The sequence below is a fragment of the Somniosus microcephalus genome, chromosome 4 (assembly GCF_052327205.1).
Source record: "Somniosus microcephalus isolate GS21.2 chromosome 4, FLI_Smic_1.0, whole genome shotgun sequence".
NCBI lineage: Eukaryota > Metazoa > Chordata > Chondrichthyes > Squaliformes > Somniosidae > Somniosus > Somniosus microcephalus.
The window spans coordinates 322402863-322427451 of NC_140990.1; the positions used below are offsets into that span (position 1 = coordinate 322402863).

The 24589-nt window shown below is 49.1% G+C and overlaps 1 protein-coding gene across 4 annotated transcripts in view; it reads left to right on the forward strand.

Annotated features, from left to right (window-relative positions):
* Positions 1-24589, forward strand: part of sema5ba (sema domain, seven thrombospondin repeats (type 1 and type 1-like), transmembrane domain (TM) and short cytoplasmic domain, (semaphorin) 5Ba) — a 423201-nt gene that overhangs the window by 261667 nt on the left and 136945 nt on the right. For all 4 annotated transcript variants that reach the window (XM_085986838.1, XM_085986837.1, XM_085986839.1 and 1 more), the window contains 4 exons: positions 1058-1120; positions 2859-2957; positions 19171-19384; positions 20581-20866. In XM_085986838.1, coding sequence (XP_085842964.1) covers positions 1058-1120; positions 2859-2957; positions 19171-19384; positions 20581-20866 — 662 coding nt within the window. The remainder of the gene's footprint in view (positions 1-1057; positions 1121-2858; positions 2958-19170; positions 19385-20580; positions 20867-24589) is intronic.

The window sequence follows — 24589 nt, forward strand, 5'->3', positions numbered from 1 at the left end:
CCCTCCTCTCCCCACCCCCTCCCTTTTCTCCTTCTCTGCCCTCTCCCCTTCTCTCCATCTCCTCGCTATTCCCCCTCTCTCCCCTCCCCCTCTCACACTACCCTCTCCCTCCTCTCCCCTCCCCTCTCTCCCTTCCCCCCCTCACTCTTCCTCTCCCCTCCCCCCTCCCCTCTCTCCCCTCCCCCCTCACTCTACCCTCTCCCTCTCCCCCCTCCCCCTCACACTACCCTCTCCCTCTCTCCCCACTCCCTCTCCCCTCCCCCTCTCTCCCCTCCCCCTCTCTCTCTCTACCCTCTCTCCCCTCCCCCTCACTCTACCCTCTCCCCCTCCCCTCTCTCCCCCCTCCCTCTCTCCCCCTCTCCCCTCCCCCTCACTCTCCCCTCTCCCTCTCTTCCCTCCCCCTCTCTCTACCCTCTCTCCCCCCCCCTCACTCTACCCTCTCCCCTCTCCCTCACTCTCCCCTCTCCCCTCTCTCCCCTCTCAATACAATACAATACAATACAAATCGCTTTATTGGCATGATAAGGTACATCTTATGTTGCCAAAGCATCAAAATACATTTATGGTTGAACACATAAACGCGGTTCCATTCATACAGTGTATAAACAGGTATATCCCTGAGTTTATAAATATATCACTCTATCCTCTCCTTCTCCCCCCTCCCTCCCTCTCCCCCCTCCCTTCCTCTCCCCCTCTCCCCTCTCTCACTCTACCCTCTCCCTCTCCCCATCCCCTCTCTCACTCTACCCTCTCCCTCTCCCCATCCCCTCTCTCACTCTACCCTCTCCCTCTCCCCATCCCCTCTCTCACTCTACCCTCTCCCCCTCTCCCTCTCCCCTCTCTCCCCCCTCCCTCCCTCTCCCCCCCCCTCCCTCTCTCCCCTCTCCCCTCTCTCCTCTTCCTCTCTCCTCTTCCTCTCCCCTCTCTCCCTCTCCCCTCTCCCCCCTCACCCCTACCCCTTCCAATACACATTTCTCACAACTCCGCTCTCGGGCGACTGAAGTTGAAATCATTCAAAGCGTATCTGTCATGTGACTTGTCCATTCTTGTTTCCTAGGCGATGGAATGGGGACCGGAGGAGGACACCAGGAGGGCCTGTCAGAGTAAAGGGAAGACCGAGGTAACTTTTTAAACCATCGCCACGACGAAGTTACAGTTTAATTTATTCATTGCAGCACCACTGGGCTGTTGCTGTTGCTCCTCTTTAGTCTTCTCTCGGGATTTACATAGAAAATCTCCGGATTAAATTGGGCCTTTTCAGCAGATGGATTTCCCTTGAATTGTCTTTGGGTGGCTCAGAAATTCTTTTCATACAGCCCCATTTGTTCTGTCATGTATTGAAGCGACGGCACCTGTTTTGAGAGATATGCCCAACAATTTGAGACGAGGCCGTAGAGTTTGGTGAAATGGAATATTTTTACCGCCTTTCACCCAGGGCGAGTTTGAATCAGCGGGGCCCACGGCAGGCGCCACAAGCTGGGTGTGTATGAGAACATAAGAAATAGGAGCAGGAGTGGGCCATTCGGCCCCTCGAGCCTGCTCCGCCATTCAGTAAGATTAAGGCCGATCTTCTACCTCAACTCCACTTTCCTGCACTATCCCCATATCCCTTGATTCCCTTAATATCCAAAAATCTGCCGATCTCAGCCTTGAATATACTCAACGACTGAGCCTCCAGAGAAAGGCTCTTCAGCCCATTTGATCTAGCCCTTCCCAAACACCACCCCTGCCACCTTCCTGTGACAGCATGTAACTGTACCTTAAATGAATCTAGTGTCCTGGCCTCAGCCGCACCCTTCCCGATAACTTATTGATCACCTCCTGTGTCAGCCGTGGCTCGGTGGGTAGCACTCTCTCGCCATCTGAGTCAGATGGTTGTGGGTTCACAGTCCCCACTCCAGAGACTTGAGCACAAAAGTCTAGGCCGGCACTCCCAGTGCCAGTACTGAGGGAGCGCTGCACTGTCGGTAGGTGCCGTCTTTCAGTTGAGACGTTAAACCGAGGCCCCCCTCGTCTGCCCTCTCAGGTGGATGTAAAACATCCCAGGGCCACTATTTCGATAGAAGGGTGAGGGAGCATCTCCCTAGTGTCCTGGGCCAATATTTTTATTTTATTAGTTCATGGGATGTGGGCGTCACTGGCAAGGCCAGCATTTATTGCCTATCCCTAATTGCCCTTGAGAAGGTGGTGGTGAGCCGCCTTCTTGAACCGCTGCAGTCCGTGTGGTGAAGGTGCTCCCACAGTGCTGTTAGGGAGGGGGTTCCAGGATTTTGACCCAGTGACGATGAAGGATCGGCGATATACTTTCAAGTCAGGATGGTGTGTGACTTGGAGGGGAACTTGGAGGTGGTGGTGCTCCCATGCGCCTGCTGCCCTTGTCCTTCTAGGTGGAAGAGGTCGCGGGTTTGGGAGGTGCTGCCAAAGAAGCCTTGGCGAGTTACTGCAGTGCATCTTGTAGATGGTACACACTGCAGCCACGGTGCGCCGGTGGTGGAGGGAGTGAATGTTTAAGGTGGTGGATGGGGTGCCAATCAAACGGGCTGTTTTGTCCTGGATGGTGTCGCGCTTCTTGAGTGTTGTTGGAGCTGCACTCATCCAGGCAAGTGGATTTATCCCACAACTGACATCACTAAAAAAAAGATGATCTGGTCGTTAGCACGTTGCTGTTTGTGGGATCTTGCTGTGTGACAATTGGCTGCCGCCTTTCCCACATTACAACAGTGACCACACTGCAAATGTATTTTAAATGTAAATGGCTGCAAAGCACGTTAGGACAACCTGAGGTGGTGAAAAGGCGTTGTATGAATGCCAGTTCTTTCTTTAACCCGTTCTCTGACCTTTTTTGGCCCCTGTTCCAGGTGGAGTGTCAGAATTATATCCGTGTGCTACTCATAAATGGAAAGAAGATTTTTGCCTGTGGGACCAATGCGTTTTCTCCGACCTGCACGAACCGACAGGTAAGAGCTGATCACCCTGCAGACTTGCTCCTTCAGAAAGTTCTAAACCAAATGCACCTTTCACACAGTTGAAGCTCCTCAGGTGTATGACCACTTATCAGAGAATTGTAGAACAGTACGTAGCACAGAGGGAGGCCATTCGGCCCATCGAGTCTGTGCCGGCTCTTTCGAAGAGCAATCCAGTTAGTCCCACTCCCCCCACCGCCCTTTCCCCATATTGCTGACGTCCAACGCGGGTATTTTGTTGTCTGCCCATTTTCTCCTCTTCTCTCCTCCCACCTGGCGGTGTGACTCCTCACTGGGGTACATGGTCCCGCATGCGCCCGTCACCCGCGGCGCCTCGGCCGAGCGGCCTTAATTAATGTCATGGGACCCACACGGTGAGCGTCGACGGGCCTTTTTCGACGGACAAGCCAATCCCGTTCCCTCACGCACTCCCTGCTGGGAATGTCGTAGAATCAGAGAAACTTACAGCACAGCAGGAGGCCATTCGGCCTGTCGGGCCCGTGCTGGCTCTATGAAAGAGCAGTTATGGTTGGTCCCACATCCCCGCTTTTTGTCTGTAACCCTGTAAGTTGCTCATCCTCGAGTACCCGTCCAGCTCCCTTTTAATATCATTCATGGAATCAGCTTCCACCACCTTTTTGGGTCGAGCATTCCAGATCCCGAGTGAAAAAAATTCTCCTCATCTCCCCGCTAGATCTGTTGCCATTGATTTTAAATCTATGACCTCTGGTTAGTGACCCACTCGCCAGGGGGAATAGTTTTTCTCTCTCTCCTCTATCAAAACCTCTCATCATCTTGAAACCCTCTATTAGGTCGCCTCTTAACCTTCTTTGCTCCAAGGAGAACAGTCCTAATTTTTCCAACCTCTCCTCATAACTGAAGCCCCTCATCCCTGGGAACATCCTGGTAAACCTCCTCTGCACCCTTTCTAAGGCCTTTACATCTTTCCTGAAGTGTGGTGCCCAGAATTGTCCACAATACTCCAGCTGAGGCCTAACCAGCGATCCAATGTGCTGAATGAGAACATTGCGTAGGAATCCTGGCCGATTTCCTCCCACTCTCTTCCGCTGCCAGCCCAGCTCAGCCCAGCCCAGCCCAGCCCACCCCACCCCAGCCCAGCCCAGCCCACCCCACCCCAGCCCACCCCACCCCAGCCCAGCTCAGGGGTACTGAGGCCAATGGCAGCCTGTCTACGGCCATCCATTCCAAGATCAGCACAGACTCTGGATCAATCCCGGGGCTTTCCTGCTTGGCCAGTCGATGCTATAAACCAGAACCGTCGACAAAATGTTTCTTGTGCCTCTCTCATTAACAGTGACCACACATAAGATCGGCTTTTCGCAACTTTGCCTCTGTATTACTGTTCCCATTGGCGGGAGGGTCAGCAACCAGAGGGCATAGATTTAAGATAATTGGCATAAGAATCGGCGGGGGGGGGGGGGGGAGATGAGGAGAATTTTTGTTTTACGCAGCAAGACGCCTTGGATTGACAGGGTAGATGCTGAGAGGTTGTTTCCCCTGGCTGGAGTGTCTAGAACTAGGGGGCATAGTCTCAGGATAAGTGGTAGGCCATTTAGGAATGTGATGAGGAGGAATTTCTTCAGAGTCACAGAGTTATACAGCACAGAAAGAGGCCCTTCGGCCCATCGTGTCTGCGTCGGCCATCAAGCCCTGTCTATTCTAATCCCATTTTCCAGCACTTGGTCCGTAGCCATGTATGCTATGGTGTTTCAAGTGCTCATCTAAATGCTTCTTGAATGTTGTGAGGGTTCCTGCCTCTACCACCCTTTCAGGCAGTGAGTTCCAGATTCCAACCACCCTCTGGGTGAAAAAGATTTTCCTCAAATCCCCTCTAAACCTCCTGCCCCTTACCTTGAAACTATGCCCCCTGGTTATTGACCCCCCTACTAAGGGGAAAAGTTCCTTTCTATCTACCCTATCTATGCCCCTCATAATTTTGTACACCTCAATCAGGTCCCCCCTCAGCCTCCTCTGCTCTAAGGAAAACAACCCCAGCCTGTCCAGTCTCTCTTCATAGCTGAAGCGCTCCAGCCCAGGTAACATCCTGGTGAATCTCCTCTGCACCCTCTCCAATGCAATCACATCCTTCCTATAATGTGCTGACCAGAACTGCACACAGTATTCCAGCTGTGGCCTAACGAGCGTTTTGTACAGCTCCATCATAACCTCCCTGCTCTTATATTCTATGCCTCGGCTAATAAAGGCAAGTATCCCATATGCCTTTTTAACCACCTTATCTACCTGTCCTGCTGCCTTCAGCACTCAAAGGGTTGTGAATCTTTGGAATTCTCTGCCCCAGAGGGCTGTGAATGCTGAGTCTTTGAGTATATTCAAGGCTGAGATATAAGATTTTTGGACTCTAGGGGAATCAAGGGATATGGAGATCGGGCGGGAAAGTGGAGTTGAGGTCGATGATCAGCCATGATCTTAGTGAATGGCGGAGCAGGCTTGAGGGGCCGTGTGGCGGAGCAGGCTCGAGGGGCCGTGTGGCCGACTCCTGCTCCCATGTCTTATGTTCTTGCTGTAAAGTACACGCGTGCGTAGGTTATATGATGAGGATGGGATCAGGACTGCGACAATAACCTCCATGGTTAAAATCCACAGCTCCCATATGAAGAATAGCCGTCTGGATGAGGTTTCAGAGGGCAAAAGAACCAGAGGGGAGATGAGGAGAATTTCTTTTACGTAGCGAGTTATTATGATCTGGAACGCACTGCCTGAAAGTGCGGTGAAAGCAGATTCAGCAGCAACTTTCAAACGAGAATTGGATATGTCCTTGTAAAGGAAAGATTTCCAAGGCTATGGGCAAAGAGCAGGGGGAGTGGGGCTAATTGGATAGTACTTTCAAAGAGTCGGGACAGGCTCGATGGACCAAATGGCCTCCTCCTTTACTGCAAAATTCCATGGTTAAGAACATAACATAAGAACATAAGGGCCTAGAAATTCAGTGCCCTTAGCACCGATTTTGCGGCGCTAGAGGGCCTAGCGCTGCAATTGGCGCCGGTTCCTAAATTGCCTGGGGCCCTTCCGCGGCGGTAGACCGGTAGCGCTGCGCCGGCACCGATGACGTCATCGGTGTGCGCAGCGTCCCGGTTGCCGTGGTAACCCGGCCCCAAGCCGAAATTCAGTTGCGCCCGCCTCACCCGTGGCAGGCGCAACTAAGACTCTGGCAACAGAGTCTTCCCCCAGTGTGCGCCGGCGCATAAAGGTGGAGCGGCGGCCGGCCGCGTTCCCGGCGGCCGCCTGCCCGCACCTCCCTTCCCGGACTCCTGCATTCCCCCCCCGCGGCCCTGATCAGTGTCTCATGCGAGCCCGGCACTTCCCCGAGGTGCCGGGCTCAGATGTCGGGTCAATCCGCCGGACAGTTGTCGGCTGCAGGCAGCTCCTCCTTAACAGGAGGAGGAGGCCTGCAGTTCCCCCGCCTGCCGCACCGCATCGGGTGCCGCAGCGGGGGATTAGCGCCGGGAAACCCAAGTTCACGCCCGTTTTGAGGCGCTAAAGGAGGGTTTTAGCGCCCGCCGCCGTCTGGGCCCGGCGCACCCGAATTTTCGTCGGGCGCTGCTGCATTACCGCTGGCGCAAACTTTCTGGCGCTACAGCCCTGGCAAGACCAGAACCCAATTTCTAGGCCAAGGTGTAGGAGCAGGAGTAGGTCATTTGGCCCCTCGAGCCTGCTCCGCCATTCAATAAGATCATGGCCGATCTGATCTTGGCCTCAACTCCACTTCCCTGCCCGCTCCCTATAACCCTCAACTCCATTACCATTCAAAAATCTGTCTATCTCCACCTTAAATATATTCAATGACCCAGCCTCCACAGCTCTCTGGGGAAGAGAATTCCAAAGATTCACGACCCTCAGGGAAGAAATTCCTCCTCATTTCCGTTTTAAAGGGGTGACCCCTTATTCTGAAATTATGCCCCCCTAGTTCTAGATTCCCCCACGAGGGGAAATATCCTCCCTGCATCTACCCTGTCAAGCCCCTTCAGAATCTTATACGTTTCAATAAGATCTCCTCTCATTCTTCTAAACTCCAATGAGTATAGGCCCAACCTGCTCAACCTTTCCTCATAAGACAACCCCTTCATCTCCGGAATCAACCTCGTGAACATTCTCTGAACTGCCTCCAATGCAAGTATATCCTTCCTTAAATAAGGAGATCAAAACTGTACGCAGTACTCCAGGTGTGGTCTCACCAACGCCCTGTACAGTTGTAGCAGGACTTCCCTACTTTTATACTCATTCCCTTTGCAATAAAGGCCAACACTCCATTTGCCTTCCTAATTACTTGCTGTACCTGCATGCTAACTTTTTGTGATTCATGTACAAGGACCCCCAGATCCCTCTGTACCTCAGCATTTTGTAATCTCGCCCCATTTAAATAATAATTTGCTTTTTTATTTTTTCTACCAAAGTGGATAACCTCGCATTTTCCCACATTATACTCCATCTGCCAGATTCTTGCCCACTCACTTAGTCTATCTATATCCCTTTGGAGATTCTTTGCGTCCTCCACACAATTTGCTTTCCCACCTATCTTTGTATCATCAGCAAATTTGGCTACATTACACTCGGTCCCTTCATCCAAGTCATTAATATAGATTGTAAATAGTTGAGGCCCCAGCACTGATCCCTGTGGTACCCCACTAGTTAGTTTGCCAACCTGAAAATGACCCATTTATCCCGACTCTGTTTTCTGTTAGTTAGCCAATCCTCTATCCATGCTAATATATTACCCCCCACCCCATGAGCTCTTATCTTGTGCAGTAACCTTTTATGTGGCACCTTATCGAATGTCTTCTGGAAATCCAAATACACCACATCTACTGGTTCCCCTTTATCCACCCCGCTCGTTACATCCTCAAAGAACTGCAGCAAATTTGTCAAACATGATTTCCCTTTCCTAAAACCATGCTGACTCTGCTTGGCTGTAGTATGATTTTCTAAATGTCCTGTTATCACTTCCTTAATGATGGACTCCAGCATTTTCCCAATGACAGATGTTAGGCTAACTGGTCGATAGTTGCCTGGTTTCTGTCTCCTTCCTTTCTTAAATAGGGGCGTTACATTTGCGGTTTTCCAGTCTGCTGGGACCTCTCCAGAATCCAGGGAATTTTGATAGATTACAACGTATGCATCCACTATCTCTGCAGCCACCTCTTTTAAGACTCTAGGATGCAGGCCATCGGGTCCCGGGGACTTGTCCACCTTTAGTCCCATTAGTTTGCCTAGTACTATCTCTCTAGTGATGGTGATTGTTTTAAGTTCCCACCCCCACCCCACCCAAACTGCCCTCTGATTATCCATTATTGGGATGCTTTTAGTGTCTTCTACTGTGAAGACCGATACAAAATAATTGATCAAAGTCTCCACCATTTGCCTGTTTCCCATTATTAATTCCCCAGACTCTTCCTCTAGGGGACCAACATTTACTTTAGCTACTCTTTTCCTTTTTATAGTCCTGTAGAAGCTCTTACTGTTTTTATATTTCTTGCTAGCTTACTCTCATAAGCTATCTTCTCTCTCTATCATTTTTTTCAGTTGTCCTTTGCTGGTTTTTTAAAATTTCCCAATCCTCTGGCCTTTCACTATTCTTTGCAACATTGTATGCTTTTGTTTTCAATTTGATACCATCCTTTACTAACTTCGTTAGCCACGGATGGTTCACCTTCTCTTAGAGTCTTTCTTTCTCTCTGGAATATATCTTTGCTGAGAGTTATGAAATATCTCCTTAAATGTTTGCCACTGCTTTTCTACAGTCTTCCCCTGTAAGATATTTTCCCAGTCCACTTTAACCAAGTCTGCCTTCATACTTTTGTAATTACCTCTAATTTTTTTTGTGCCTTGACCAAATCAAGTGCATAGCTATAGGTAAAGCAGTCTCCAGTTCACATCACTAAGATAAACATAGCAAATACCTGTACTGTAAAAACCAACAGCATGGCTACACCTTGGAAACTGATTGCAGTTCACAATTTTTAAAAAAATAGAAAAAGCAGAATGTTAGCATAAGTAGTTCTAGAATAAAACTATGAGAGTCAACTATATTTACAAAACATAATGGCCCAGAAATTCAGGTCGGGGGCTTCCCGCGGGTGCAAGCCCCCGACCTGCACTTACCTTGCGCGCCGGCAGTTGAGCTCTGGGCTCCCGTGGAATTCCGCTCCGGGGCCTGCTCCAACTCCCAGCGCGCTGTGCTTGCGTGTCCCAGGGGCGTAGTTAGTGCGATGCGTCCCCTGGGATCACATGAGCCATGGGCAGCCAATCGGAGGAGGGAAAAGCCCATTCATAAGATTGACAGGAAGACCTGTCAAAACTTATAAATACTACGGGCCCCAAAATAGCAGTAAACCTTCAAATAATTTTTTTTTTTAAATCACACTTTTTAAATAAACTATAAATTACATTAAATAACTATTTTAAACAATAATTTAAATTTTTGAAAAAAATAATTTTATATTCTAACGGGGCTAAAAATATACTTACCTTGCTTTAAAGTATTTAAAAATAATAAACCTGTGGAAAAAATGTTTTAATTTTAATTAATTCACCACTTACCTTGTAAAAAGCAGGCCTTACGCCTGCTTTTTAAATGTGTAAATCCTGCAGGCTTACGATCCCGGGAAAACCTGCAAAAAAAAAACGAAGTTCGATGCGCACGCGCAGCCTCCCCTGCGCGCGCGTTCGACCTCTGAACCCCTTCGTTCAGAGGATCGGAAGTGCCGGTTTCCCGCGCATTCGGCCTACGGGTGAGTACCCCGTGCGTACTCACCCGGGGAGACCCGAATTTCTGGGCCATTATGTAATCAATAACAAATACTCAATGAAGACAAGTACTATAGACATATGTTGTATAAAAAAGTGGCACGTTCAAAATAAACTACTACTTTATTATAGTAGTTTGGGTATCCCAAAAAAAATCATATTTTCAAGTACTATGAATCTAAAGAAGATATGGGAGCTCAACCTTTTCTTTGGTGGCACTAGACAGAGACTAGAGCTTGCCAGCATAGGTAAAAGGAATTTTACCTCTCACCACATTGACAAAAGAGTTTGCACTCGTTCTGTGTCTGCACTGGTGGGAAGATTGGAGGTAATGGACAGCTCATTTTTAAGAAAACTCAAATAGTGAAGCTCCTGAAGGTCACAGCTCTCTGAGGTGTCAGCTGTGGCTCAGTGGGTAGCACTCTTGCCTCTGGGTCAGAAGGTTGTGGGTTCAAGTTTCCTATTCCAGAGACTTGAGGACAAAAATTCAGGCTGACACTCCGGTGCCAGTGCTGAGGGAGCGCTGCAATGTCGGAGGTGCCGTCTTTCGGATGAGACGTTAAACCGAGGCCCCCCGTCTGCCCTCTCGGGTGGATGTAAAAGATCCCGCGGCACTATTTTTGAAGAAGAGCAGGGGAGTTCCCCCCGGTGCCCTGGGGCCAACATTGATCCCTCAACCAGCATCCCTTAAAAAAAAGATTAATCTGGTCATTATCACATTGCTGTTTGTGGGAGCTTGCTGTGCGCAATTTTGGCTGCCGCGTTTCCTACATTTACAACAGTGGCCACGCTTCAAAATGTGCTTCATTGGCTGTAGAGCGCTTTGGGATGGTGAAAGGTGCTATATAAATGCGAGTTTTTTTTCTACCCTTTCTGTAAGACTCCAAGGGGGAAAAATTCAGTATCGCCCCATTTGGGGCGCCATTATCGGCCGTGCGCAAAGTTTAGCGCCTGGCGCTAATTATTGCCTCTGACGGCAAACTTGGTTTTTATCGCCCCTGGAGGTGATTGGAGCACTAAATCAGGCGCTGCACACCTGTCTTAAGGCGCAAAGGCCGAGGAGCGAGGCGCTACCTCAGAGCGCTGGTGAAGCAAGGAAGGGCAAATCAAAATGAACCTGCAAAGTGCTGCTCGGTACTCAAAACTCCTTCACACAGCATTGAATTTCTCCAGAAGTCTCTCTCTCTCTGACTGCGTGGTGCAAAAATGTCACCAATAAAAAAAGGCAGGAAGCGGTCGCCTTTAAATAGCGCTCCCCCAGTCCCTTTCTGACAGCAAAACGCTCCCCTCAACCTGTCGTTGTTAGCGGCAGGCGGTAAGGCAGGGGGCGCCACTCAATATCCGGTCCGGGGTGCTAACGGGGCATTGCGCACTCGACTGTCGTCATGATCTGCCGGCGCAGGAGATCGTGCCGGTAGTGTTTAGCGCCGCCGCAAAATGTCTAGTTAATTTCGCGAGCGGCGCAAATATCGCCACACCCAGGCGCTAGTTGCTTTGCGCCCCATTAGCGCCCTCTTAAGGCGCTAGCGGGAGGCGCAAACAACTGAATTTTTCCCCCCAAAAGCAATACTTTCCAGCACTGCTTGGGATAGTTTGTGTTACAACCTCTGAGGTGGGTGCTCAGCTCAGGTACAGCGCTGCTCCTGCTCAATTAAACGGTGTCCACGGATCATTGACTCAATTTTATTCCTGTTCCATTGTCGAATGTAACTGGTAATGAGAACGGTACCAGACCTCAAGTTTCTGGAACGCTCTATTATTTGAAAACGCAAAAAAAAATTACTTGAATGGAGGCGAGGAAGCTGACTGAGAGTCTTCTCTTGGTAACAGGAGCAGGCCTAATACTGGAAGCTCAGCTGCCCAGCAGCAACAACAACAACATCACCAACTTGTATTCATATAGCGCCTTTAACACAGTAAAACGTCCCAAGGTGCTTCACAGCAGCGTTATCAGACAGAGTTTGACACCGAGCCACATAAGGAGATATTAGGGCAGGTGGCCAAAAGCTTGGTCAAAGAGGTAGGTCTTAAGGAACGTCTTAAAGGTGGAGAGAGATTTAGAGAGGCCGAGAGATTTAGGGAGGGAATTCCAGAGCTTAGGGCCTCGGCAGCGGAAGGCACGGCCGCCAATGGTGAGGCAAAGGAAATCGGCGATGGGCAAGAGGCCAGAATTGGAAGAACGCCGAGTTCTCGGAGGGTTGTGGAGCTGAACACCCTCCCCAATGGATGGCAAAGGTCCAGACAGATGGACATTGACAGCGGTATCACCGGCTCACATTCACCAAGATGCCCTGCTGCATTCACAGGAACATGGGAAGAGGAGGAGGCCATTCAGCCCCTCCAGCCTGTTCCACCATGCCATGAGATCGTGGCTGATCTGTGACCTAACTCCATATCCCTGCCTATATGTGGCAAACCACATGCTGAGTGGGTTTCAGGCTGTTGCAGTACCTTACTGCAGCTGAGGAAGGATGTTCTTGCCATGGAGGGAGTGCAGCGAAGATTCACCAGACTGATACCTGGGATGGCAGGAATGACGTATGAGGAGAGATTGGGTCGATTGGGCTTATACTCGATGGAGTTTAGAAGAATGAGAGGGGATCTCATTGAAACTTATAAAATTCTAACAGGACTAGACAGACTAGATGCAGGAAGGATGTTCCCGATGGCGGGGGAGTCCAGAACCAGGGGTCACAGTCTAAGGATAAGGGGTAAGCCATTTAGGACAGAGATGAGGAGGAATTTCTTCACCCAGAGAGTGGTGAACCTGTGGAATTCTCTACCACAGAAGGCAGTGGAGGCCAGTTCATTAAATATATTCAAGAAGGAGTTGGATATATTTCTTGAGGCTAAAGGGATCAAGGGATATGGGGAGAAGGCAGGGACAGGGTACTGAATTTGGATGATCAGCCATGATCTCATTGAATGGCGAAGCAGGCTCGAGGGGCCGAATGGCGTACTCCTGCTCCTATCTTCTATGTTTCTATGTTACAGTCTTACCAGGCAAGTCAGGGCTGCTGTTGACGATGGTGCTGTAATTGAAGCTGTTCCTGTATTGCTTCAGACTTGTGTTAATGGCGCTAACTGTGATACGTGCGTCTCACTCTTGATGGAGTGGTCCGCTAGGACAGGCAGCTGGGTAGACCAGACCCGGCTGCTCAATGTGGCCTCTCTACCCTTTGAAGAAGCTACATTAAGCATCCGAGTCTTCCAGGGAAGAGCCGCTTGTTTGATCGGCACTCCTGCCACTGGACTAAGTGCACACCCCCCTCCACCACCGGTGCATTTTGGCCTAGTGTGTCGCACCTCCAGGATACACTGCCGCAAGTCACCAAGATTACTTCAACGGAAACTCCCTCCCCCCTGTGACCTCTACCACCAAGAAGGACAAGAACAGCAACGATGTGGGAAGCACCATCCTCCCCTTCAAGTCACACGCCATCCTGTCTTGCACCTATATGGTTGTTCCTTCAACGTCATTGGGTCAATATCCTGGATTCCCCTACCTAATCCCATTGGGGGGAATCACCATCATTACGAGGACGGCAGTGATTCAAGGGGAAGGCTCACCACTCGTCCCTCAGGGCAGCTGGGGAATGGGCAAGGACCAGAAACCAATAAATAATGAACTGAACCAGGTGGTGTCAATTTTTTCCATTTAGTCTTTTAGTACATCTTGGGGTTTGGCAGACAGAGTTTAATGGCTCTACCTTTTAAATGCACAGGGAGTTTATTGAGCTGAATGTGGAACCAGATTCCTAGAAACTTGCAGTAAGAACGGCCAATTTGCAAATCATAGCACAGTCCATTTAATCACTCGCTCAGTGATTCAATTAGAAGAAAAACTGAACACTGCACAAAATCCTACGATCTATGGCTGACGTGATTAGACTAATGCAGAGTGTGGCTGTCTCCAGGTGACATTTGGCAGTGGGTTGACCATATTTTATGTGCCAACGCTTCAGAAAGAAGGAACGTCTTATGCTTGGATCAGGATTTTATATTTAAGTGCTCTGTGACGTAAGAAAACTACTAGGCACTTGGTCTAAGCGTTAAACAAAGCTTTAATCAACTGTTTTACAACATGGAGGCCTAGTTGTGTCCTTCACTAGTTCCTGTTAAGAATGTCCTGCGCAAGCTGGGCCCGTGCCCGAGTATTTATACTCTCCCTGGACAGCACCACCCGCAGGCCGCTCAGCATCACTTCACAAGTCTTTTTTGCATGAATGACCGATTCATGTCACTCTGGATTATCAATTCAATACATTCCGGGCAAATGGGAGGGTGTTTGACCGTGGCTCAGTGGGTAGCACTCTTGCCTCTTCAGGTTAGAAAGTCGTGGGTTCATAGTCCCACTCTAGAGACTTGAGTGAGAAATCTAGGCTGACGCTCCCAGTGCAGTGCTGAGGGAGTGCTGCACTGTCAGAGGTGTCGTCTTTCGGATGAGACGTTAAACCGAGGCCCCCGTCTGCCCTTTCAAGTGGACGTAAAAGATACCATGGCATTATTTTGAAGAAGAGCAGGGATGTTCGCCATGGTGTGCTGGCTAATATTGATAACTCAAACAAAATCACTAAAAAAAACAGATTATCAGAACAAATCATAGTTGCTGTGAGCAGATTTGGTTGCCACGTTTCCTATATTCCAACAGTGGCTACACTTCAAAAAAGTACTTCATTGACTGTAAAGTGCCTTGGGACGTCCTGAGGTGGTGAAAGATGCTATAGAAATGCAAGTCTTTTTCTTTTGGAATTCTGTTCAGTAGGAGTGACTGGAAATGGTTTGACCCTTTGTAATTCAATGGAGTGGGAGTGAATAAGAAGGGGTTTGGTACATTGGACACCCTCTGCTGAGATCAGATTGATGTTTCTCTAGTTTAACTACATTGGTAAGCAGAGGTTGGGATGGGGGGTGGGGAGTAGAATTCTGCTGTAGCTCAACACTTTGATGTGCTATCCCAGTGGAGGGAATCCATGAGCCACCATTATTCCTGTGCTAATGCCAATGAACAGATTGTCTGGAATTTTGCTTAATTGTCTTACTACAGTTATACGGGGCCTTGGTGAGACCACACCTGGAGTACTGTGTGCAGTTTTGGTCTCCTTACCTAAGAAAGGATATACTTGCCATAGCGGGAGTGCAGCGAAGGTTCACCAGACTGATTCCTGGGACGGCAGGACTGTCGTATGAGGAGAGATTGGTTCGACTAGACCTGTATTCACTAGAGTTTAGAAGAATGAGAGGGGATCTCATTGAAACGTATAAAATTCTGGCAGGGCTAGACAGACTGGATGCAGGGAGGATGTTTCCCCTGGCTGGGGGGTCTAGAATGAGGGGTAACAGTCTCAGGGTACGCGGTAGGACATTTAGGACTGAGATGAGGAGAAATTTCTTCACTCAAAAACATAGAAACATAGAAGATAGGAGCAGAGTAGGCCATTCGGCCCCTCAAGCCTGCTCCGCCATTTAATGAGATCATGGCTGATCATCCAATTTCAGTACCCGGTCCCTGCTTTCTCCCCATATCCCTTGATCCCTTTAGCCTTAAGAAATATATCTAACTCCTTCTTGAATATATTTAATGAATTGGCCTCAACTGTCTTCTGTGGTAGAGAATTCCACAGGTTCACCGCTCTCTGGGTGAAGAAATTCCTCCTCATCTCAGTCCTAAATGGCTTACCCCTTATCATGCGAGCACTTCGCCGAATTTGCACCCGTTTTGGGCTGATCAAAGTGTTGAGCTACAGCAGAATTCTACTCCCCACCCCCCATCCCAACCTCTGCTTACCACTCTGGAGACCAAACGCAGATTGGGTGACCGCTTTGCGGAACACCTCCGTTCAGTCCGTAAGGGTGACCCCGAGCTTCCGGTCGCCTGTCATTTCAATTCACCGCTCCATTCCCACTCGGACCTCACCGTCCTTGGCCTTTTGTACTGTTCCACGGAAGCTCAACGTAAATTCGAGGAACAGCACCTCATCTTCCGATTAGGCACTCTGCAGCCTTCCGGTCTCAATATCGAGTTCAACAATTTCAGATCATAACCTCGGCCCCTATTTCATTTTCACTTATATTTTTCCACTCCTTTCCTTTCCACCCCCCCCTTTCCTTTTGTTTCTCTCTCACACCTGGCAGCTATCTTTTGCCCTGCCAGTACACTTTACACCTAATCACAGCCTATTACCATCTCGTCTAGCTTCTAATCTCTTTTACTTCTTTTGGTTCTTTTATTCTTTTGTCCGATCGCAGCCCTGCCTTCGATGTAGTTCCTTTTCTCTCCAGTTTTGAAGAAGGGTCAAACCCGAAACGTCAACTCAAATTTCTCTCCATGGATGTTGCCTGACTTGCTGAGTTTTTCCAGCATTTTCTGTTGTTATCTCTGCTTACCAATGTAGTTAAACTAGAGAAGCATCAATCTGATCTCAGCAGAGGGTGTCCAATGTACCAATCCCCTTCTTATTCACTTCCACTCCATTGAATTACAAAGGGTCAAACCATTTCCAGTCACTCCTGTTGAACAGAATCCCAAAAGAAAATGAAGCAGAAAGACTTGCATTTCTATAGCATCTTTCACCACCTCAGGACGTCCCATGGCACTTTACAGTCAATGAAGTACTTTTTTGTGACTTCACTTCAAAAGTACTTAATTGGCTGTAAAGCGCTCTGGGACGTCCTCAGGTCAAGAAAAGCGCTATATAAATGCAAGTCTTTCTTTGTTTTATGCCTTTACGAACCCGGGCTCATTGCACCCTTGAACTGAGTGCCCGCACTAGTTGGCAGGTTTGACACACAATACTGAGGTACTTCTTTGACTAGTGGAAGCGTAAAGTGACATTGAGCGTCTGCTTTTTAAATATTTGGCATTAATATTACAATGGAGGTGGGGGCAAACCGAAGGATGAATTCAGTCACACATCATTTCATTGTTCAAGCCTAGTTGCTTTATTTTTCTCAGCAGCCAGAAAACAGCGGTTGTCGTTGATTGATGATGCCAGACAATGTCACGGTGACATTGTGTCATCATTGGCCTACGGTATATTACATTTCTTTGTAAGTCGTGCTTTCCTTATTTGGGTACCGCCCACTATATGTGACGTTAAACCGAGGTCTCGCCAGCCCTCTGAGGTGGATGAGAAAGATCCCACGGCCACGATTTCAAAGAAGAGCTGGGGGGAGTTCTCCCCGGTGTCCTGGGGCCAGTATTTATCCCTCAACCAACGTCACTAAAACAGATTTTCTGGCTATTATCTGATTGCTGTTTGTGGGAGCTTGCTGTGCGCAAATTGGCTGCCGCGTTTCCCACATTACAACAGTGGCCACACTCCAAAAGTGCTTCATTGGCTGTAAAGCGCTTTGGGGACTCCGTGAGGTCATTAAAGGCGCTATATAAATGCAGGTCTTTCTTGTAAAGCAGCCTGGCTGAAGGACTGTACCTGTGCTCTTGTCCTTGAGACTGACCTCCCTCTCCTCAATTCCCTGATACAGTAGAGCTAGTCGTCCATCATGATTTAATTTGTAACGTACACTCATTAGAAACCTGCCATTGCTTCCTGTTGCGAGACCACTGCGTGCCGACAACAACTCGATAAAGTTAAGAGAACTGGAACGTTATCAGATGCTGTCTACCTGCAACAATAGAGGGACAAAGGAAAGATGAAAATCTGATGAACAGGAAGCAACAAATTATACAGCGCCTTTTAACATAGTAAAGCATCCCAAGGCGCTTCACAGGAGCGTTATCAAACAAAATTTGACACCGAGCCTCATAAGGAGAAATTAGGACAGGTGACCTAAAGCCTGATCAAAACAGTAGGTTTTAAAGAGCGTCTTAAAGGAGGAAAGACCGGCAGGGAGGAAATTCCAGAGCTTAGGGCCGAGATGGCTGAAGGCACGGCCGCCAATGGCGGGGCGAAGGAAGTCGGGGATGCGCACAAGAGGCCAGAATTGGAGGAGCGCAGAGATCTCTTGAGGGTTGCGGGGCTGGAGGAGGTTACAGAGATAGAGAGGTGGGGGGCGGGGGGGGCGAGGCCATGGAGGGATTTGAAAACAAGGATGAGAATTTAAAATTTGAGGCGTTGCTGGACCGGGAGCCAATGGGACATTGCCTGGTGCAGAGCTGGAGATGTCAACTCTGGGAGACGTCAAATAAGGGAAGTTGGTGAAGGGGGGAGGAAGGGGAAAAAGAGTCCCGCTTTGACCCAAACATACAAACAGTAGGTTAACATTCTGAGTAGAGACCCTTTGTCAGAATGAGCCGAATATATGCAGGTCTGATTTCAACAAAATTTGCCCTTCTATAGCAACTCCTCACATACAGAAAGTAGATTTAGAGCACACTACAGGAGGGAGAGGGTGACAGAAAGGTGGCGAGGAATGAGCACTCGGTCGAAGAGGAGGCTTTTGAAAGGAAGGGGAGCTGGGTGGCAAGGGGAAGGTGGTTTTGAGATCCAGAGAATGAACGGGGGAGTGACTGCCGAGGTGTGGATTAGCCGGTGCAAGGAGTGAAGAGTGAGCCTGGGTCTGTGGAACCGAGGATGAGGCAAAGACGTAGGGCTGGAACCCACTGAGATAAGGTGGGCAAGGCCATGGAGGAAATTGAAGAAAGAAACAACTTGCATTTAGATAGCGCCTTTCAAGACTTCAGGACGTCCCAAATCGTTTCACACCCAATGAAATTCTTTTTGAAGTATCGTCACTGTTGTAATGTGTGAAAACCCGGCAGCCAATTTGCGCACAGCAAGCTCCCATGAACAACAATGAGGTAACGATCAGATTATCTGTCTTTTAGTGCTGTTCACTGAGGGACAATATTGGCCAGGACACTGGGGAGAATTCCCGTGCTCTTTGGAATAGTACCAAGGGATCGTTTCATAGAAACAGAAAAATAGGAGCAGGAGTGGGCCATTCGGCCCTTCGCGCCTGCTCCGCCATTCAATAAGATCATGGCTGATCTTCAACCTCATCTCCACTTTCTTGCACTATCCCCATATCCCTTGATCCACCTGAGAGGGCAGACGGGGCCTCGGTTTAAGACCTCATCCGAAAGATGGCACCTCCGACAGTGCAGCACTGCCGGACTGAATTGGCCCAGATAAAGAAATGATGGGAGTCCGGGTGGGAATACGGGCCACGGTGGTATGAATGTATTGCAGAGGGTGGAGGCAGTGAGGTCAGGAAGGTGAGTTGGAGAAGCGAAGCCGTGGATTAAACAACTAAAAATGCCACAAACCTATAAACCAAAGCGAGAATTTTGCAGTCGTAATTTCTTTAGGATGCGTTATAAGATGGGACATCAAAAGAAAGATGGTAACAGATGTCACAGTTCCTTATACCAGGGAGCCGATGAGGAAAGACAGTGAGGAAAAGTAATATAAGAGATTGTCTGCTGCAATGACTGTGGTGTGTGTGTGTTTGCTTCCTGCAGCTCGGGAACCTGAGCCGAGTGTTCGACAAGATTAATGGTGTGGCAAGATGTCCCTACGATCCCAGACACAATTCCACGGCTGTGATTACCTCACGGGGAGAGCTGTACGCAGCCACCGTGATAGACTTCTCCGGTCGTGACCCTGCAATCTATCGTAGTTTGGGAAATGGGCCTCCTCTTCGAACTGCACAGTACAACTCCAAATGGCTCAATGGTAACTAGCAAACTCCAGCGTGTCTTTGTGTGAGCGGATGATAATTAAACTTATCTCGATCAGATACGAATCGTATCTACATTTTTGTTTTCGAGAAAAGGTGGTCTTGTCGATGTGTGGTGGATTAATGGACTGTGCAGTGTCATACAGACCAGGTTCAGTGCCCAGTCGCACCATTGGCTCCCCATCCGGCAACGCCTCGATTTAAAAAAAATTCCCATCCTTGTTTTCAAATCCCTCACCCCTCCCTATCTCTGTAATCTCCTCCAGCCCTACAACACCCCCCGCCGCCCCCGAGATCTCTGCGCTCCTCCAATTCCGGCCTCTTGCGCATCCCCCGATTTCAATCGCTCCACTGTTGGCGGCCGCGCCTTCAGCTGTCTGAGAGCTGCCAGGCGCCCAGCCCCGCCTGGCACACCCTCCGCCTGGCACACATTCTGCCCACCGGTACCAGGCGGGGACGGGCTGCTGGCTCCTGGGTAGGAGCACCCCTCCCCACCAACCGTCCCCTTTTACTGCCAACTTCCGGCTAGGCTAGCCCAAGCAACCGCCAAATTTTCCTCCACTCCCCCCCCCCTCCGGTTCGGCTAGCATCCTACTAGTGCTCACTGAGTGCCGGGCGGCTCATTGACCGCATTCTAATAGTGCCCAAAACTCAAGACAGTTGAGATCTCCCAGGTTAATCCATCATAGAAACATAGAAGATAGGAGCAGGAGTAGGCCATTCGGCCCCTCGAGCCTGTTCCGCCATTCAATGAGATCATGGCTGATCATCCAAATTCAGTACCCTGTCCCTGCCTTCTCCCCATATCCCCTGACCTCTTTAGCCTTAAGAAATATATCTAACTCCTTGAATATATTTAATGAATTGGCCTCAACTGCCTTGTGTGGTAGAGAATTCCACAGGTTCACCACTCTCTGGGTGAAGAAATTCCTCCTCATCTCAGTCCTAAATGGCCTACCCCTTATCATGCGAGCACTTCGCCGAATTTGCACCCGTTTTGGGCCAATATCTAAAAAAAGACCGCGTCCATCCCAGGCCCCATATTGCACACCTAATGGGCCCACAAACACACCTGAATCGAGGTACCGGAATTATAATATTTGGAGAGATACAACGGAGTCACCAGATTAAGACAAGGTCCTCTGCCTCTCACTTCCGTTTCAAATTATGGCACCTCGTCCTCCCTCTCCAGAACCAAACTTCATCTCGGCTTACGACATCGGCCTGTTCATCTACTTCTTCTTCCGCGAGAACGCCGTGGAGCACGACTGCGGCAAAACCGTCTACTCCCGCGTCGGGCGGGTGTGCAAGAGCGACATTGGGGGCCGCTTTCTGCTGGAGGACACATGGACAACCTTCATGAAGGCCAGGCTGAACTGCTCGCGCTCGGGGGAGATCCCGTTTTACTACAACGAGTTGCAGAGCACCTTCTATCTCCCCGAGCAGGACCTCATCTACGGGATCTTCACAACGAACGTGTGAGTGTGCGTTGAACCTGTATCGCAGGCCGATCTCCCAAGAGCAAGTGTTATTTTCAGATGAAGCTGGGATGGGTCGGAGCTAATTGGACTAAGGGGTGAAGATGTCTTCAACCCCCCATTTTAAAGGCTATACATTCTGTCCATATTTTCTCATAGAATGATACAGCGCAGAAGGAGGCCATTCGGCCCATCGTATCTGTCTTTGAAAGAGCTGTCATTTAGTCCCACCCCCCCCTGCTCTTTCCCCATAGCCCTGCAAATGTCTCCTTTTCTAGTATATATCCAATTCCCTTTTGAAAGTTACTATTGAATCTGCTTCCACCGCCCTTTCAGGCAGCGCATTCCAGATCACAACAACTCGCTACGTTAAAAAAAAAATTGTCCTCATCTTTCCCCCCCCCCCAGCTTTTTTGACAATTATATTACATCTGTGTCCTCTGATTACTGACCCTCCTGCCATTGGGGACAGTTTCCCCTTATTTACTCTATCAAAACCCCTTCATAATTTTGAACACCTCTGTTAAATCTCCCCTTAACCTTCTCTGCTCCAAGGAGAACAACCCCAGCTGCTCTAAACGCTCCACGTAACTTAAGTCCCTCATCCCTGGTACTGTACCATTTTAGAAAATATTCTCTGCACCCTCTCTTAAGGCATCCTTCCTAAAGTGCGGTGCCCAATACTCTAGCTGAGGCCGAACCAGCGTTATCACAGAATCACAGAAACCCCACAGTGCAGATAGAGGCCATTTCAGCCCATCGAGCCTGCACTGACACATATCCCACCCGATCCCCGTAACCCCTACACCAACACACATCCCACCCTATCCCCGTAACCCCACGTATTTAATCCCCCTAACACTAAGGGTCAATTTATCATAGCCAATCAACCTAACCCGCACATCTTTGGACTGTGGGAGGAAACCGGAGCACCCGGAGAAAACCCACGCAAACACGGGGAGAATGTGCAAACTCCACACAGACAGTCACCCGAGGCCGGTTTCGAACCCGGGTCCCTGGCGCTGTGAGGCAACAGTGCTAACCACTATGCAGAACTGCCTTGCTTTTGTATACTATGGGCTCAAATTTCCAAGCCCCGTGGAGGCGGGTTTGGAGGCGGGAGTGGGGGGAAAATTGCAGAATCGGGGGGCACGAACCCTTCCCACCCCCAACCCGCCTCCATGCCCGTTTCCCAGGAGGCGGGTACCCAACCTGTGCTGGGAGCCGCCTCCCCAAGGCGGGAAGGGGATTAGTGCCAATTAACTGCCTGTTAACAGGTAGTTAACAGGCAGTTTTTGGCCTAATCCCTATTTTTAGCCCTGAAGTGTGGGCTGCCCGACGGCTCCAAACCACGCCAAGTTAGCGAGGTGGACCGTCGGGCTGAAGTGCTTGGAGGGGTCGAGATGTCCAGTGTTCAGGTGAGTGATGGGTGCATGAGTGCAGAGGTAAATGTGTTTGGTGTGTGTAAAGTGTTTAAATAAGTTTTACTTACCTTTTCTTACTAATGCAGGCTTCCTTCCTTCAGGTCTCGGGAGTCCCTCATCTCACCGGCACAGAAAGCAGAATGGCCGCGAGCTGTCAAAAACTGCAGCATTCTGCTTTCTGTTCTGGAGAGATTTCTAACTGAGTCTGTGGAGAAGGACTCAAGTTAGAAGTCAGATTGTCAGTGTTTGACAGCTTCACAGAGCTGTCAAACGCTGATTTTTCATCTGTCAAAAGCTCTTGACAGATGAAATGTCAATCCCTGGGCGGGCTTAACAAGGTCAATCAAGGGAAAATTGCGTGGGTTGGCCACAAATCGATGGAGGCGGGACTACAACCCAAAAAGTGGGAGTCCCGCCTTCATCACATCCCCATTGACAAAATCCAGTCCTATGCCTCTATTTATAAAACCCAGGATGCTTTTTTTTTAACAGCTTTCTCAAATTGTTCTGCCACTTTCAAAGAGTTGCATCTGTGAAGATTTGTGTATTTATATTCCCATTATTAATTCCAACATCTACAATCATCACAGAAACTTGCCTTGCTGTAATTACACCCTCCTGCCATTGGTGGTGCTATACGTAGAGTAAGTGCACACAGGTGTAAGATTTTTAATGTATATTATTTTATTACACACATATATATATATATATATATATATATATATATATCTACTGGAGTAAAAGGTCTGACCAATAGGCACCTTCTTCACTGTTGCAGCCCTGTCCTAACTCGTACCAAGTCCCGTTCACCCGTGACCCCTGTGCTCGCTGACCTACATTGGCTCCCAGTTAAGCAACGCCTCGATTTTAAAATTTTCATCCTTGTTTTCAAATCCCTCCCCCATCGCCTCGCTCCTCCTTATCCCTGTAACCTCCTCCAGCCCTATAATCCCCCTGGATCTCTGCGCTCCGCCTCTCCTGGCCTTTTCAACATCCCCGATTTTAATCGCTCCACCATTGGCGGTCGTGCCTTCTGTTGCCAAGGCCCTAAGCTCTGGAATTCCCTTCCTAAATCTCTCCGCCTCTCCACTTCCTTCTCCTCCTTTAAGACACTCCTTAAAACCTACCTCTTTTGGTCGTCTGCCTTAACATCTCCTTATACGTCAAAAAAAAATTTTTTATAACACTTCTGTGAAATGCCGTGGGACGTTTTATTACATTAAAGGCGCTCTACAAATACAAGTTGTTGTTGAGCGAGGATGGAGATTTGAAGCTACAACAGATGTTTGCACTGAGGATCCAAAACAATATTTTAAATGTTTCAGCTCCTGATGAGAGCTCCTTCCCTCTGAAACAAGGGGACATGAATAATGATCATTCCTTTCTCCCACTTCCTCAACGATTTGGTTTTGGGAGCAAGCCTTGAGCTTAGTAGTAGCATTCCCACCTCTGAGTCTGAGGAGCACGGTTTCAAAGCCCACTCCAGACAGTCCTGGGGAGTGGAGACCGGAGCTCGGACTCCGAATTCTGGGCAGACGACCAGCGGGATGCTCGTACCCGGTGGGTGTGCGTGGCCCTCCCCTCACCGCCTCTCCCCTCCAGTCCTTCCCTGCCTTTATTTCCCCTTCCTCTCTCTCTCGCTCTCCCCACATGGTTGAACTTAACAGGTGGAAAATCTATGAAGAGATTGCTGGAGCCTTACTCAGATGGTTTTTTCCTCTCAGTGCTGGTTAAACACTACTGTACTTCTATAAATAAAACAATAATTAGCAGTGATTGGAAGGGTCTTTAAACTGGTGGGAATACTGGAGAATGGAGCTTTTTCACCCAGCTAAGGGATTCTCGGGTGACTATTGGCACGTGTCGGAGAGTGTCTGGAATTAGCAGCTCTGCTCAGAGTCCTCGCTCTCTGCTGGAAACTCGGTTCCGCTGGGGTGCAGGCTGCCAAAAAAGCAAAGCATTTTTGACCCCGAATGGCTCTCATTTCTTTTCCCTGGCCATGATTCAGATGTGAGGCTCGAGAACCAGAGGATGGAGATTTTTTGAGTGTTCTCTGTTAGCCGAAACTTAAAAACTTTTGTTGCCGGTTGCTGCTTTTTACAAAGAAGGACAACACTTCTTCCCCTCCTCCTCATGAGCTCAAGCTGGAGTTCAGTTCCTCAGACACCTCAATGTTGATGAGGGGATGTTTCCTCTTGTCAGGGAATCTAGAACGAGGGGGGGAGCATAGTCTCAGAATAAGGGCTCGCCCATTTAAGACGGAGATGAGGAGGAATTTCTTCTCTCAGAGGGTCGTGAA